The sequence below is a fragment of the Myotis yumanensis genome, unplaced genomic scaffold (assembly GCF_028538775.1).
Source record: "Myotis yumanensis isolate MYYU_CA2020_CCGP unplaced genomic scaffold, mMyoYum1.0.hap1 SCAF_13, whole genome shotgun sequence".
NCBI classification, from domain to species: Eukaryota; Metazoa; Chordata; class Mammalia; order Chiroptera; family Vespertilionidae; genus Myotis; species Myotis yumanensis.
Genome location: NW_027223764.1, coordinates 40760883 through 40778411, shown reverse-complemented (window position 1 = coordinate 40778411; position 17529 = coordinate 40760883). Strand labels below are relative to the sequence as shown.

At 38.5% G+C, this 17529-nt stretch overlaps 1 protein-coding gene across 2 annotated transcripts in view; it reads right to left on the bottom strand.

Moving 5' to 3' along the window:
• The window catches only part of VPS26A (VPS26 retromer complex component A), a 33842-nt gene that overhangs the window by 3388 nt on the left and 12925 nt on the right, over window positions 1–17529 (bottom strand). Inside the window, exons 3-8 of one of the 2 annotated variants that reach the window (XM_070432888.1) lie at window positions 10917–10992; window positions 9821–9977; window positions 9051–9215; window positions 7270–7376; window positions 2757–2825; window positions 521–663 (exon numbers count right to left, since the gene is read on the bottom strand). In XM_070432888.1, the coding sequence (XP_070288989.1) occupies window positions 521–663; window positions 2757–2825; window positions 7270–7376; window positions 9051–9215; window positions 9821–9977; window positions 10917–10992 (717 nt within the window). The remainder of the gene's footprint in view (window positions 1–520; window positions 664–2756; window positions 2826–7269; window positions 7377–9050; window positions 9216–9820; window positions 9978–10916; window positions 10993–17529) is intronic. The other variant, XM_070432889.1, reaches the window with a different exon arrangement.

Sequence of the window (17529 nt, the reverse complement as noted above, 5' to 3'; positions counted from 1 at the left end):
ATGGACATTTATAATAGAATTAATAAGAAAGTAAGGGAAACCCCAAAAATCCATCAAGTTAATTCAGTCATTAAAAATGTTAATAAAAAATATTCAAGACACTGCTGAGTGAAAAAGTAAAGAACATGCTTTATGTGATCTAAACACATGCACAATTTTGTCTGGAATATTAATCACAACAAATGTGGAATTTTTGATGACCTTTACTTCAATTTGTTCTTTATTGCCTGTTTTATTTTATTTTTACAAATAGCAGGTATTGCTTTTATAAAAAACAAAACTCCTGAGAAAAATAAAAGTCCTGCTAAACTGTAGCCCATTCCAGAGGCTTGCAGAACGACTGGGACGAGATCTATTCTCCACAATACAATTCCATTCACGCTACTTCCTTATACTCTCAGGTTTTCACTTACTTATTATTAACCCACTTGCTCAGTATAAAATAACTTAGAAAAATGAGTTAGTCCAGGTGTTTTTATAACTGCCAGTGAACAAAATACCAGCCTTGGTAGCACCATACCTGCTGCTTGAAGTACCTTCTGTCTTCCTCATCAACAAGGACCAGATTCAAAAAGTACCTTACTGAAAATTTTTTGTTCACATCTCTCATTGTTGGAGTTGGGTCATATCCCGCTAAAAATAGTCTTATTGGAATTGATTCACCTGAAAGAAAAGCAATTTCCATTAAATTCTAAAAGATTATTAAATATAGTCACATAACTAAAACTAATCTTTATAGAGAAGATACCAATGCTTCCATTCCTGAATGGGCAGCCTAAGTAAAACTTTAAACCAGGGTTTCTCAGCCTTGGCACTATTAACATTTTGAGCTTGTTAAGTCTTTGGTGTGGGTAAGGTCCTATGCACTGTAAGAGGTTTAGCAGCATCCCTGGCCTCTACCCACAAGATTCCAGCAGCATTTCCCAAGTGTGACAACCAAAACTGTCTCCAAGTATTGGCAAATCTCCTAGGGGTGGGGGTAATGAGTAGGGAGGGGTGATAGTGGTAAAACTGCCCCTAGGTGAGAACCACTGTTCTGAAGCCAGAATGCCTGAATTCTAATCCCAACTCTACAGTCTACTGGCTGCATGACCTTCATCAAATTACTTAACAATTCTGTTTTGAGTTCCTCATATGTGAAATGGGGAACCAAATAACACCCATCTTATAGAGAATTTGTTAGGACTGTATGGGTTAACACTAGATGTAAAAGGCTTAGAACAGTGCCAGCAGGTAAGTGCTGCTTTAGTGGTTTTGTTATCTTCTGCTTTCACGAAGTTTACCGTAATTTCTAGTCATGTGTGTAAATTCTTGCATACTTATTACTAATTTATCCAAAGCAACATATATGTTCAGAATGATGACATTCCTTCACTACCAAAAACAAACAAAAAAAAAGGTTGCTATTCAGATTCTCATGGCTTCTCTCTTCCTAGGGTAACTGTTTGCATATTGTTTGGAATCTTTTTATATAATACATTTCTTGTACACATCTATTTCCTGAGATATAAAACCCATCATTTTACATAAAAATGTGTGGCTTCTGAAATTTTACAAAGGAATATTGCATAATATAACAGCACACACACATGGGGCTTGGAGTCAGAAAGGACTGGGCTCAAACTCCAACTCTACAATGATTAGCTACTGAAGGAAACCAGAATATGTCACCACAAAATATGCCTCTGACGTTATTTTGAGCCAAAGGCTAAGAAGCAGCAAAAGCAGAAATGCCTCCCCCTTTTTCTGCCTAAAGGCAGGATACAAATTTTCCTTTTACTGGAGACAGATTCATCAGCCCAGGGGTGGCACCAAAGGAATCATCAGTTTCCTCCCATGTATTTACACTCCCACAGTTTGCCACCCTTAGAAGCCTGAAACTTACTTTTCTTTGTCTAGTCATTGCTGTCCAAATTTACTGTCCTTCTGAAGATGCTATATACACTGAAATTCTAAGCCACCGCTTTGAGTTACCTTTTGCTGAGGTTTCTCCTGCACAATGTGCACTGCATACATTAAACAAACTCTCTGTTCTTCTCTTAGTAATCTTTTTGTTCAACAGTCCCAGCTAAAAATCTAAGATGGGTAGAAGTAAAGTTCTGCCTCCCCTACACTATATCACCTGTAACAGGTTTTTTTAACCTCTCTGCATCTTGGTTTCATCTGTGACATAAGGAATACCACCACCCAACTCAAAGGTGGCATGGAACTTTAGAGCACCTGGGAGTGGTTGGCACAATAGCTACTTTTTTAAGTAATTACTAACAGAGTTAGAAAAAGCCAAAGGCATACATTTAAAATGATAAACATTGGCTTTATTATTTTACACACTGAAGATTATCTAGTAATGGAACTGCTTATTTTCTTGGGGGCTATAAGGACTCTAGAATCCCACAGGAATTAATGCTCACCTATATTTCACCTTATGTTCAGCAAGAATAAAAAAGATTTACAGAGATGAACTATTATAACAGAATACAATAAAAATTTACAAATTCAGAAATAGAGAAGATATACATGCCTTCTAAATTCTAAATTTAAACAGTAAAAAAATTAAACCTTATTTCAGACTACAAAGTACTATTATAGTCTTCTCAGTATATATACAAAGATGATCTTAAAAACCATCATTAAAGAAAATCATTTTAAGAATTCACAAAGATTCTTATACTACATAAATACTTTCAAACAAAACTGTCATGAACACTGCTGTTTGCACTACCTATAACACAAAAGAAACAAATGTAAAGTGTTACCTTTGACTGGTGCACCATCCATTATTTCATATTTAGCAATTGTTTCTGTTTCTGTTGTGGTACTGGGTCCTAGTGCAATAATGTAAATGGTATTAAATATTTTCATAATATAATTTCCAGTTCTTCTCATTTTCCTACTACATTATTTTAGTACTAATTTATCTTTCTATTTTGTGAAAATGTTGACCATTCTTTTTTTTTAAAAATTGATTTCAGAGGAGAGGAAAGGAGGAAGAGAGAGACAGAAACATCAATGATAAGAGAGAATAACCATAACTAATGGACATAAGACACTGGGGGGTAAGGGAGGGCAGGGGCTTGTCAAGGGCGGGGGGGAAAAAGGACACTTACGTAATACCCTTTGTAATACTTTTAGCGAAAAATAAAAATTTAAAAAAAAAAAAAAAAACGATAAGAGAGAGTCATTGATCGGCAGCCTCCTGCACACACTACACTAGGGATTGAGCCCACAACCCGGGACATGTGCCCTGACCAGGAATCAAACCGTGACTTCCTGGTTCATAAGTTGATGCTCAACCACTGAGCCATGCCAGCCAGGCTTGACCATTCTTTTCTATTTTCTGCTCTACATGTAACATACTTAACACTCAACTGAATGTTTCACTCCCTTCTTCCCTAATATACAGTGCAAGAATCTTCTTCACAGAGTTCCTTCTATAGGTTCCAAAACCTGATAAATTGGAAACTAGCAACCCACATCAGAACTAACCATTGACTTGCTAGTTTTCTCTGCAACACCCAAACTGTCTTTCCCTTGCAGTTAAAGTTAACTTTAACATAAACAAAATATACTGAATACCTGATTGACATATAGTTCTTTTATGTTTTGAAATTATATGGTTTTTTTTATTGTTTAGAAAGAGAGGAAGGGAGAGGGATAGAAACATCAATGGTGAGAATCATCCATCGGCTGCCTCTTACGTGACCCCCAGCACGTTTCCCACCAGGGGATCGAGCCCACAACCTGCAACCCGGGCATGTAGCCTGACAGGAATCAAACCCAGGATCGAACCTTGACCTCCTGGCTCATAGGTCGACCCTCAACCACTGAGCCACACATGCAAAGACTAAAGTCTGTTCTGGATTATGACTATGAATCAAACAATTTTTATACTCAGAAAAAATGTTTCAATAAACAATTTTTGAAACAACAAATGGGAACCTGAAGTTTAGTTTTAATGTCTTTAAATCACTGTAACTTTTATGAGCAAGTGAAACATAGAGATTAAGAAATCATAAATGTTTATCATTATGATTACCAATTATACATTCTTAAAAAGTGTTACCTAAAATTATTTTCAGCTAAAAAACCAACAGAGCTATAGGGGACAAACTAAATCTATATACTAAACAAAATTAAAAGGCAATTTATGAACCAATAAATGATATGGGGACAACTGGTCAGCCATCTAGAAAAAGTAAAGTTGGATCCATACTTCATATCTTACATCAAGACAAATTCCAAATGATTTAAAAATTTAAACAAAATCCCTAAACTATAATGTATTATTTTAGTAAAATCAAGCTAAGAAAATTATTCTTAGAACCTCAGTGTGAAAAAGGACAAACTGTCACAAAACCCAGAGTCCATAAGAAGAAAAACTAATAAACTAAATAAATATCAAGAACTTCTACATGGCATAAAGCACCATAGCAAGACAATCTGGAGAAATTTTTTTTTTCTGCTCTTAACAGAAAAAGATATTGATTTCCCTAATATATAGTTTCTATAAATACAAAAAGACTAGTAATCCAATGGAGATGGGGCAAAGGATATGGATAGGCAGTTTATAGAACAAATACAAAAGGCTTTTATACACATGAAAAGATGCTCACCCTCACCCAGAATGAGAAAGTTAAATTCAAATAACAGTGGAAAACTTCTTCCCCCTAGCCATCAGATCAGCTAAAAATGTTATAACCTTGTGCTGGTAAGAATAGAGGAAAAAGAGCCACTCCCTACATTCATTGCTGGTAGATGCAAATTGTTACAAACCCTAAAGAGGACAAACTGGTATTGTGTATCAAAATTAAAAATGAATATAATCTTTGAAATAGCAATCCCACTTCTAGGATTTTATCTTACACACACATATACACATACAGGCAAAATGACATTATTAACTGAAGCACTTTTTGTAATAACATAAGACTGGAAACCACCTGTATGCATACCAATAGCAGAGTGGTTAAATACTAGTACATACATCAAATGGAATACTATAAAAAAAGATGAAGTGTTCTTTCTTATGTATTGATATGAAAGATCTCAAAGATACATTACTAAGTGAAAAAGCAAGTCTATACTGTATGTAACCATTTAACTGAAAAGGGGGGCTATAATACAGAGGAACTTACATATATATGCATAAATAGAAGGAATTATTTATTAAGTTTTATTTTTCAAAACTCGCACCTGGTGAGACGGACCTGTTGTTCATGCATCTTTTCCAGCAGCTGGGACATCCCCAACTTTGGTGTTTCTGGTGTAAACTACTTGAGCTGTGATCTGAAACTAGTTCATTGTTTGTGCTATTGATTTTTATAAAGAGGAGATGGGGGAGGGAGAGGAGGAAGGGAGGGAGGGGGGTGGGAGGGAGGGAGGAGACTGAGACATCGATTTGCTGTTCTACTTATTTATGCATTCATTGATTGCTCTTTGTATGTGCCCTGACGGGACATCAAACCTGCAACCTTTGCTTATTGGGATGATGATGCTCTGAGTGCCTGGCCAGGGCGGGAAACTAGTTTAATAAGTCCTTTACTAAGGAGCTCCTTAAGGGCTGCCCTGGCCAAGGAACCCTGGATCTTCAGTCTTTTAAGAGATAACAGTGGGCTTATAACTTCCTTACAGAATTTGTCATATGTCGCTTTGTCAACAAGACTAGGTTATTGAGCTTGGCCCGAACTTTGCCTTTGGACCATTTCTTTTGGCCTTGCCCCCAGATTTGTCTTTCTTGGCCTACTCTCTAGCATCTTTCTTCTTTTTCTTGTCCTTGGGCTGCATAGCAAAACCAGAAGAGCAGCTGCTACCACTGCTGCTACGATAAAATGCTGGGCAAAAAGGAAGTCTAGAAGGATTTAAAAACTTATAAATGTATTACCTATGAGCAGCTAAAGTACAAAAATAGGACATTTTTTACTGTATAGTGTCTTATACTTTATTTTTGAACCATGTGAATTTGTTTTTAGTTACCTGCAGCCAACCATGGTCCAAAAATATTAAATGGACAATTCCAGAAATAAACAATTCATGTTTTCAATTGCTCGCTGTTCTGAGTAACGTGATGAAATCTCGTGCAGTCCCGCTCCATTCTGCCTGGGACATGAATCATTCTTTTGTCCACTGTATCCACGCTATGTAAGCTGCCTGTTCGGCACTTAGTACACATACACACACACACAGGTAGTGCCTGGTGTTGCAGTGCTTGTATTCAAGTAACCCTTACAGTACCTAACACTATGTCACCATGCCTACAACATTCAGCTCACTTCATCCCATCACACAGGCACTGCAGCATCTCACAAGATCACAAGAAAGGTAAATACAGTCCAGTAAGACATTCTAAGAGAGACACATTCACATAACTTTATTATATAGTACTAGTATAATGTTATAATTGTTCTTTTTTATCGTTCATCTCTTACTATGCCTAACTTACAAATTAAACTTTACCATAAATCTGTACACATAGAAAAAAAAACAAAGTATATATAGGATTCAGTACTATCTGTAGTTTCAGGCATCCACTTCGGTCTTCAAATGTATCCCCTAGCCCAGTGATGGAGAACCTTTTGAGCTTGGAGTGTCAGCATTTTGAAAAACCCTAATTTAACTCTGGTGCCGTGTCACATAGAGAAATCTTTTGATATTTGCAACCACAGGAAAACAAAGACTTATATTTTTGATATTTATTTTATATATTTAAATGCCATTTAACAAAGAAAAATCAACCAAAAAAATGAGTTCGTGTGTCACCTCTGACACGCATGTCATAGGTTCGCCATCACTGCCCTAGCCACTGGCCAGTGTTGGTCACTGGTTAGAGCGTCAACTCCTGCACCAAAGGAGTGTGGTGGGTTCAATTCCCGGTCAAGGGTACATGCCTGGGTTGCTGGTTCAATCCCCAGCCCCAGCGAGGGTATGTTCAGGAGGCAACCAATCAATTTGTTTCTCTCCCACTGATGTCTCTTTCTCTCTCCCTCTCTTTCCCCCCTTCCTCCTTTCCACTCTCTCTAAAAATCAATGGAAAATATCCTCAGGCAAGGATTAACAATAATTAACTAGTTAATTAATTAGTTAAAATGTATCACCCATGGATAAGGGGGTACTGTATTCAAAAATCAAATTTTAAAAAAACAAACGACTTACTGCCAGCAATATTAAGTATCAAAGTTAATATCTAATATAAATTTTATGTTCAAATAAGATTTTAAGATTTTAAAATTTCAACTAAACAGGAATTTTCATTCAAATACTTTTTCAACTTACCAATTCCTGTGATCTCTTTTTTGATCAGTTGTAACTCCATGTGTTGGATTTTTATTCTTACTAATAAGAAGTAAATTTTTCCAACAATCACATCCTTTAAATGATACCTTTGGAGAAAGAATATATCTCACTTATACCAAATATTTAAAAAACAAAGAAAAAGAGTAAAATAAGTCTTGAAGGCTTTATTAGACATCTTTAGATTAATAGCTATGTAAGAATACCATTTTGACTATTCATATTGTTTAATGTTCCTCTTTTTCAAAAAAGCATTAATCATTTTACAGTGTGCGCTGCTTAATGATGGGCAAATGTTCTAAGAAATGCATCGTTAGGGAATTCTGTTGTGCAAACATCATAGTGTGCGCTACACAAACCTCGATGGTATAGCCTACTACACACTGAGGTTTATGGTATACCACTGTTGTATATGAGGTGTGTTGCTGACCGAAATGTTATGCAGCACATAACTGTACTATAAAAATAAGAAATCAAACTTTTACTTGACTTCAATACATCTCAAAAGGAAGAATTAACCTGATTATTGTTCCTTACCCAGAGGTTAACTTAGTTTCCAAAGAACTTAAGCATGGAAAACCTTTTCTTACTTTATTTTTTTATTGATTTCAGAGAGGCAGAGGGAGAGAGATAGAAACATCAATGATGAGAGAGAATCATTGATAAGCTGCCTCCTGCACGCCCCCTACTGGGGATCTAGCCAGCAACCCTGGGCATGTGCCCTTGACCAAAATCGAACCTGGGACCCTTCAATCCACAGGCCAACGCTCTATCCATTAAGCAAAACCAGCCAGGGCGATACATAATTTTTATGGATGAAATTTTACGTCTGGATACCCCCCCTATATAATCTAATGGGAGTGTGGGACTGAATACAGACAAAACAAATCTGAATAGTTGGAGCTGGGCAATGGGTACATGAGGATTCATTATACTGCTCAGATACTTTAGTATGTGTTTGAAAATTTCCAAAATTTAAAAGTTGACTTAAAAAAAATAAAGCTTAAAACAGCATTAATCTATAAGTGCCCAGCCCTAGCCGGTTTGGCTCAGTGGATAGAGCGTCAGCCTGCAGACTCAAGGGTCCTGGGTTCGATTCTGATCAAGGGCACATGTCTAGCTTGAGGGCTCCATCCCTAGTAGGCAGCCAATCAATGATTCTCATCATTGATATTTCTATTTCTCCCTCTCCCTCCCTCTCTGAAATCAATAAAAAGTTTTTTTTTTAAAGAGCCCATTTCAATAAAAATACAACATATATAAACATATGCACCTCTTCTACATGGAAAAATATGAGAATATATTGTGGTTAAATGGTAAAAGTGAAAATTTGTGATATTTTTATTTCCTTTGACTTTCCCACATTATCAAAATTTTCAATAATGAAAATATTTATTGTTTATGTTGTCAAAAAAATGTATTTTTGTTTAGTTTTAAAAAGATGACCAGGCTAAAGTGATGTTGGGCCGGTAAAATAAATTTTTAGACATAAGGTTTAGCTGCCTTCTGAGATCGTAAAATGCTCAATAAAAAATGACCAAGTGGAAATTTATTAGGAATAGAATATGAAAGACACTTGCACTGAGTCAGAAGCCAGAACAAACTCCTACTAAAGTTTATTTCAGCTCAGAGTTTCTGTTGGTCTGTTAACAGCAGGTTAATGTCAATTCTACCCTCATTTTGACCAATTTACAAAAACCTGAAAAGCTTACTTCTTAATCTTCCCTGAACATTTAAGCTATCTGTTTGTGAAAGGTACTTACTTTGATTTATTATATTCAAATTCTATGTGTAAACAATCTTCAATGCCCACTTCCATCTTAATAGAGTTGTTAACATCAGGGTAGGTAGCAAGCTGGTGAACAATAAGATCATATTCTTTTACCAAGTCTGTCAGTCTTCTTACTATTGTCACTTTAAGAAAATACCTATAAAGTTAATAGAAGAATCAAGTTAAATCTCTTATGATAAGTTCCAGTGTTTTAAAAAAACAAACTAACTGTTTACTCAGCTTTCTCCTTGCTAGAACTCTTTTGGGATGAACTTCATTTATTTCATGAAGGAGTTCTAATTTTTAAATAAATTCCCCCACCATGAAAAAAAAAACCACAACAGTTCAATTTTAAGACCAGTGTACATACTTCTAGATAAATTTGAGAGCTAGCATCAGGCCCACTGAAGGAAATCTCTCTAGACCACTCCTTAATCATATAGTAAATGAGATCTGTTGGGAAACTAATGTATTTAGAGGGTAATCCACTTACACAGCAAATAAAGTACCTAAGGAACAATTCATACAAAGGAATCATATGACTAAAACTTCTCATAATGGGGTTCTCTAAATCTATGATAGAAGGCTCTTATTATCTCAGATCAGCATTAGCCACACAAAACAAAGTATTTGACAAAATTCCTAAAAACCTTAAGTCTTCCAGTCCAGAATTATAACAGAAGTTCTATTAAGACATTCAGCAGCAACCATTATTCTGTAGTTTTGACTCTATCTCCAGTTTCTAATACACCTAATTCATACCTCAAGCGGACATTGGCACCGATGTAAGATTCATATGGCTTTTCAACTTGCATAAATTCAAAATCATAACTTCTGCTTTGGGTCAATTCTCCAGGTAAGGCTAGTTCTTTCACTAGGTTTACAAATTCGTGAGTATTACTCTTGTCATTGAAAAGTTCTAAGAAATTTTAAAAAGCAAAAAGACCAATTATATTTAATATCATTTCATTAAAACCCACACTTCTACCTCCAAAGCAAGTAAAAATAAATTCATTCCTTTAATGTAGTGAGGGTTTGCCCAATATGAAGCTAATTTAAGACACATTTCCAGCAATTATTTGAACTTCCTCCCTTCGAGGCAAAAAGTGTTTTATTCCTTTGCTTTGTTAGGCAAATTGATAAAACTAAAATCAACTATCAGTTAATTATTATAATTTGCTCAATATAATCTCATCTAGAATAGATAATGTGAATAAGCACCCATCCATTCCAATTTTGATACTTTAAAAATATACAAAACTTAGATTTAAAATCTAGCTATGTATACAGTATTATAAAGACCTATTTCCTCTTTTCTGAATCTGCAGCACCAAAAATTTATACAGTTATACTGCTAAATCAAGAATGTCTCTAAAATACATGTATGGAAATGTACACAAGTTGATCTAGGTCAGTAAGAAACTACATCTTTCCTTTTCACACCGAATTTTCTGTTGACAGATGAGTGGCTACAGGCACACATTAGATTAGGAAGACAAATGGCATGGGTAATTAGAAAGTGATGGATGAAGGTGACATATAATTGTGAGTAAAGCTGGTGAAAAAAATTGAGGCAGATGGAAATTTCAATGAGTCAAATAATTTACCTGAATTATTTTTCAAGGCTGGTAGCTTACATAACTCCTTTCATGTTTAGTAATTAATTTTAACAATAAAAGCAGGATGAGTCAAACAATTCAAAGAAACATGATTTAATGTTTATACAATAATTCCTTTTATTATACAAAATCAATTCCTTCTACAAAGCTAAATTCTAATTCAATTATTTAAGTGCTAAATCCAATCCTCTTCAAACTCAGTTATCAAAGAAAAAAAGTAATACTATTTTACAACTCACCAATTTGACCTACAAATTCAATTCTAATTCCTTGATGTTCTAGCCTCTTTCCAGGTTGCTTAAAGGCTAGGTTTACCTGCCAAAACATGAAATTGTAAGAGATGTTAATCCTTTGAGTGGGCCTACCAGTTGATTCCTTCCAGATGAAAGCAATGTGTAAGAATTTCAGGTATTTATTTCTGAATTTTGAGACACCACCAAATACCTAAATCATGATGACTACAGAACATATCACTTTCAGCTTTTTGTAACCAAGATTATCTTGTTATAATCCCTAACCTTAAAAGCAATGCTTACTGTTCTGTGTGTGCTACTCATCCTAAAAACATAATGTCTAAAGATTTAAATTTTGAATATGATTTATCTTACATACTTATGAGGTAAAATATATAATCTCAAAATCCCTGAATTCATATCTGCCAATGAAAATCTTAATTTTTTTTCACAATTGAAACACATTTTTAATAGTTTTATTATTTGCTATATATCACTAGCCTAAGTTCATACCAACACATGCCCAATTCTGACACAGGTTAGTTATACCTTTCATTCTATTAAAAATCTTAATTTTATAAAATTTTAATTTGATAAAAATATCTGTAAAGTACACGCATATTAAAATAAAATTCCAAATGTTTAAGGATTAGCTAATAAAAACAACATATTCTTTACTATAGAAAATATTGGTAATGTGACTCTTAAATGCTTTTCTCTCAACAATGCTTCTCAAAAAATAATTGAAATCGAGGACCAATAAAAAAAAAAGAGGTCCAATTACTTATTATAAACTATATAAATTAATCACTCTTCTGTATCTTTCATATTTGTAACCAGGATGAGTTAGTTACTTGCCTTCCAAATTAATATCTTAGAAAAAGAATAATTAAATTGTGGTACATCATATAATGGAATATTATTAAAGTTTAAAAATAATATGGTCAAAGAATTTTTAATGATGTGGGAAGATGTGCATGATATGTTACATGAAGGAAGCATGGTCAAACTGTATACAATTATAATGCCAATTATATTTTTTAAAACTACAGAAAATAAATTCTCTTAACAGCAGCTACTTTTGGATTATGAGTAATTTTGTTTTCTTCTTGTTAGTTCTCAAGAGTCTTTTCCCATGTATATGTGTGTGTGTGTATATATATATATATATATATACATATATATATATATATATCTATGTATACTAGTGTATACATAGATACATATATACATAATAGGCAAATATTTTCAAAATCAGAAAAATACTTATTAAGAAATCACAGAATGGTAGTACTTAAAGATGCTTCACATACACTACTAACAAGTTAAATTTTATGTTTGAATTACAAATAAAACAAGCTGTTTCATATGCCAAGCAGTCATTAGAGCTATTCTCTAATTTGCACTAATAAAGCACATAGAAAACAGTATATTTTAAACAATGTCTACTTGGCAACAATCCATAATAATGTCTTTGTTTGAACATGGCTGTATCTGATATTTTAAAATTTACAGTTCTTCAAAAAACACTTTGAAACCACATTAAGGTAGAAATGCAAATGTTTCATTTTCCCACCAAACTGCCTAACCTCTGAAATTGTCCTTGATTCCCACTGATGTTAAAATATAGTTGACTAGAGGTCCAGTGCATGAAATCTGTGCACGGGGGGGGGGGGGGGGGGGGGGGCGGCGGGCCTCAGCCCAGTCTGTGCCCTCTCCCAGTCCGGGACTCCTGGGGGGGATGTCCACCTGCTGGATGTCCTGGCAGTCAAAGACATCCCTCTCGCAGTCCGGGGCTCTCCCAGTCCAGGACCCCTCGCTCCTTACCGCCCACCTGCAGTGCAGGCAGTGGAGGCAGGTGAGGCTCCCACCACTGCCACTGTGCTCGCCAGCCATGAGCCTGGCTTCTGGCTTAGCAGCGCTCCCCCTGTGGGAGCCCACTGACCACCAGGGGGCAGCTCCAGCATGGAGCATCTGCCTCCTGGTGGTCAGTGCACATCATAGAAACCCGTCATTCTGTAGGTCATTCCGCCGTTCAGTCAATTTGCATATTACGCTTTTATTATATAGGATTTTAAGCCTAATTCAAGCTACCGGGGAATCTGAAGAATCCCAGAATAGGAAGGCATAATTATGTATACTGGTTTAAAAGCTATTCTGCAATGGAGCATAGAAAAATAAGTGAAATTATGATGGTGAACTTGCCTAAAGAATTTTAACACCAACTCAGTGATACTTTTGTAACGTTTATTATAATTTCAAACTGACAGAAAAGTTGCAAGAACAGCACCAGGAAATCTCACACAACCTTTACTCAGACCCATCAGATGTGGTTATGTTTGGTCCCATATGCTTTATCATCTTCCCTATGTGTACACATATGCATGCATACATACATACTTTTCTTTATAACCAAGAATTGGAGACATCATGCCCCTCTATCCCAAAAAGCTTCATGTGCACCTGCTAAGAAAATGAACTTTCTCTTACATAATTACAGTGCAATTATCAAAACCAGGAAAGTTTAACATTCCATATTCTATATTCAAATTCCATCAACTATCCCAATAATGTACTTTATATCCTTTTTTCCTGCTGCCCAGGCTCCAATCCAGTTTCACACATTACATATAGCTATGTCTCTTCAGTCTCCCTTAATCTAAAACATTCCTCAGTCATTGCCTTTCCTGACCTTCATGTTTTTTAAGAATACAGGTCAGTTACCGTATAGAATGTCCCTCAATTTAGGCTTGTTTGATGTTTTATCACAGACACAGCTTTTGCATTTTTGGCAAGAACACCACAGAAGTGAAGTTGTGTCCTTCTCAGTGTATCTTATTAGGAAGCACATAATGCCAGTTTGTTCTAATACTGGTGATGCTAACTATGATCACTTGGTCAAGGTAACCCTCTAAGTTTCTCCAATTTATTTATTTATTTATTTTTTAATATATTTTTTTATTGATTTTTTACAGAGAGGAAGGGAGAGAGATAGATAGTTAGAAACATCGATGGGAGAGAAACATCGACCAGCTGCCTCCTGCACATCTCCCACGGGGGATGTGCCCGCAACCCAGGTACATGCCCTTGACCGGAATCGAACCCGGGACCTTTCAGTCCGCAGGCCGACGCTCTATCCACTGAGCCAAACCGGTTTTAGCGAGTTTCTCCAATTTAAAGTTACTATTTTTCCTTTTGCTATGAGTAAGTAATCACAGTAGAGAAACTTAAGACTATCTATATATATATCTATCTACACTAATAAAAGAGAAACATGGTAATTAGCGTACGACCGCTACCCTTTTCATTGGCTAATCAGTGACTATATGCAAATTAACTGTCAGCCAAGATGGCGGCCGGCAGCCAGGCACTGAAGCAAGCATGAGGCTTGCTTGCTGCGGACTCCAACGTTCCCCGCCTCACTTGCCGGCCGGCCTCTCAGCTGCAACTGTAAGCAATTATGTACTATGTTGCAAATAAGAAGCTAAACAAAACCCCAGAAATCAGTGGGACTGAAAGCCAGGCGGACCAAAACTTTGTATCGATGTTTTCAGCGGCAAGGCCTCAGAGCTAAAGCTGGCCCAGAATAAAAAAAAAAAAAAAGAAAACAAGGAGCGGTTGGGAGCTTCAGTCACTCGCCACCCGGAAAACAGCCCTCAGCCCCTCACCCAGACTGGCCAGGCACCCCAGTGGGGACCCCCACCCTGATCCAGGATACCCTTCAGGGCAAACCAGCCAGCCCCCCCCCGTGCACCAGGCCTCTATTCTATATAGTAAAAGGGTAATATGCCTCCCGGCACCAGGATCAGCGGAGCAGCGAGGCTCCCGGCACCGGGATCAGCGTGACAGGGGGCAGCGCCCAAACCCCCTGATCGCCCTGCGGCTGTGTGTGTGACAGGGGGCGGGGCCACAACCTCCCTATCCACCCTGCTCTGTTCGTGACAGGGGAAGGCGCCCCAACCCCCTGATCAGCCCTGCTCTGTGCCTGATGGGGGGAGCTCCCCAATCCCCAGATTGCCCTGCGGCTCTGTGTCTGACAGGGTGCAGCGCACCAACCCCCTGATCGGCCCTGCTCTGTGTGTGACAGGGTGCGGCGCCCCAACCCTCCCCCTCCCACGGGCCCTCCTCTGTGTGTGACAGGGTAGAGCCATAACCTCCCCATTGGCCCTGCCCTGAGTGTGACAGGGTGCAGCGCCCCAACCCCCTGATCCATCCTGCTCTGTGTGTGACAGGGGGCGGTGCCCCAACTCCCCTATCGGCCCTACTCTGTGAGTGACAGGGGGGAGCTCCTCAACCCCCTGATCGGCCCTGCTCTGTGTGTGACAGGGTACGGAGCCCCAACCCCCCTGATGGGCCCTGCTCTGTGAGTGACAGGGGGGAGCTCCTCAACCCCCTGATCAGCCCTGCTCTGTGCATGACAGGGGGTGGCGCCGCAACCTCCCCATCGACCCTGCCTTGAGTGTGACAGGGGGCGGTGCCCCAACCCCCCAATCGGCCCTACCTTGAGCATGACTGAGGGTGGCATCGCAACCTCCCGATCCGCCCTGCTCTGTGCATGACGGGGCGGCGCCCCAACTCCCCAATTGGCCCTGCTCTGAGCCTGACCAGGGGCTGCACTTAGGGATTGGGCCTGCCCTCTGCCACCCGGGAGCAGGCCTAAGCCAGCAGGTCGTTATCTCCCGAGGGGTCCCAGACTGCGAGAGGGCACAGGCCGGGCTGGGGGACCCCCCTGCCCCCCCCCCCCAGTGCACAAATTTTTGTGCACCGGGCCTCTAGTATATATATATAAAAGCCTAAGCGACTGTTCGACCAGTAGCTATGACATGCACTGACCACCAGGGGGCAGACACTCCAATCGATAGGTTAGCTTGCTGCTGGGATCTGGCTGATCGGGACAGTGCGAGACAGGCCGGACATGCCCTGGAGCCCTCCCGTGATCCCTCCCCGGCCCCCATCGTGGGGTCCCTCGGCCTGACCTGAGCCCTCTCACAATCCGGGACCCCTCAGGGGATGTCGGAGAGCCAGTTTCGGCCCAATCCCCGCAGGCCAGGCCAAGGGACCCCACTGGTGCACAAATCTGGGCCTCTAGTGTATATATGTTTAAAAGGTCATGAAAACAAGATGTAGGGAAACTATACATACAACACATTCATTACTCTAACAAGCCAATCTCAAAACTCATTCTTCAGCATATAATATTCTACAGATGTCTCAAATAATGCTGTCTTCAGGATCTATTTCAGGAGTGAAATTCATCTATATTGTATTTAAGACAAATATATATCAGTGTACTTACTATATTCCATTTATAGGGTCATTTATAGTAAATGCTGGAGATTGTGGTTATCTAAGATTAGTTTCCAACTGCTGCTAGAAGAACATGGTCCATGTCATGTTGACATGAGATACTACAATAATATTCCTTGCTGGGAGATCTAAAATATAAACTTCTATAATCTCAGACACTGTTCATTTTTAGATACAGAGTTCACTGCATGTGTCTTAGCCCTGGTATCACTTCTTCAAGACAATTTACTGCCAAAACCGGTTTGGCCCAGTGGAGAGCGTCGGCCTGCGGACTCAAGGGTCCCAGGTTCGATTCTGGTCAAGGGCATGTACCTGGGTTGCGGGCACATCCCCGGTAGGAGATGTGCAGGAGGCAGCTGATCGATGTTTCTCTCTCATCGATGTTTCTAACTCTCTATCTCTCTCCCTTCCTCTCTGTAAAAAAAAATCAATAAAATATATTAAAAAAAAAAAAAAAGACAATTTACTCATCACCACTCCACTTTACCACCCCCCTGAATCCTGGGATTCTAGGATACAATAAGAGACATCCCATACTGACACAAAATTCAATGAACAGTTTGTCAAAGAGGGGAAAAAAATCTTTCTTATTCTCTTGCCTCAAAGGGCATGGCAGGACCCAACAGACAGAAACTATAAGGAGCAATTTTTTTTAAAAAATCTAGAAGAACATCCCAGTTAAGAAATTATAACTTGCCGAACCGGTTTGGCTCAGTGGATAGAGCATCGGCCTGCGGACTCAGGGGTCCCAGGTTCGATTCCGGTCAAGGGCATGTACCTTGGTTGCAGGCACATCCCCACTGGGAGGCATGCAGGAGGCAGCTGATCGATCTCTCTCATCGATGTTTCTCACTCTCTATCCCTCTCCCTTCTTCTCTGTAAAAAATCAATAAAATATATTTTTAAAAAAAAAAAGAAATTATAACTTATGTTCTCTCCCTTCCCAAAAATCACCAGATAAATTACTAGTCAAACTTTTCACAATTAAAAAAAGAGAGAGAGAACTTCAATAATTTAAATACACAGCAAAACTCTCAAATTAGTAGGTACAGTAATACAGTCCAACTATTCTAGATTTAAGAGTTGTCACCTGAGCCAAAGCAGTATATATTCTAACTAAGGATAAAAAGAACCTGAGTGAGTAGCTTTTAATAATTTCCCTATTTGGCCCTGGCTGGTTTGGCTCAGTGGATGGAGCATCAGCCTGCGGACTGAAGGGTCCCAGGTTTGATTCCAGTCAAGGGCACATGCCCGGGTTACAGGCTCGATCTCCAGTGGGAGGCGTGCAGGAGGAAGCCGATCAATGATTCTC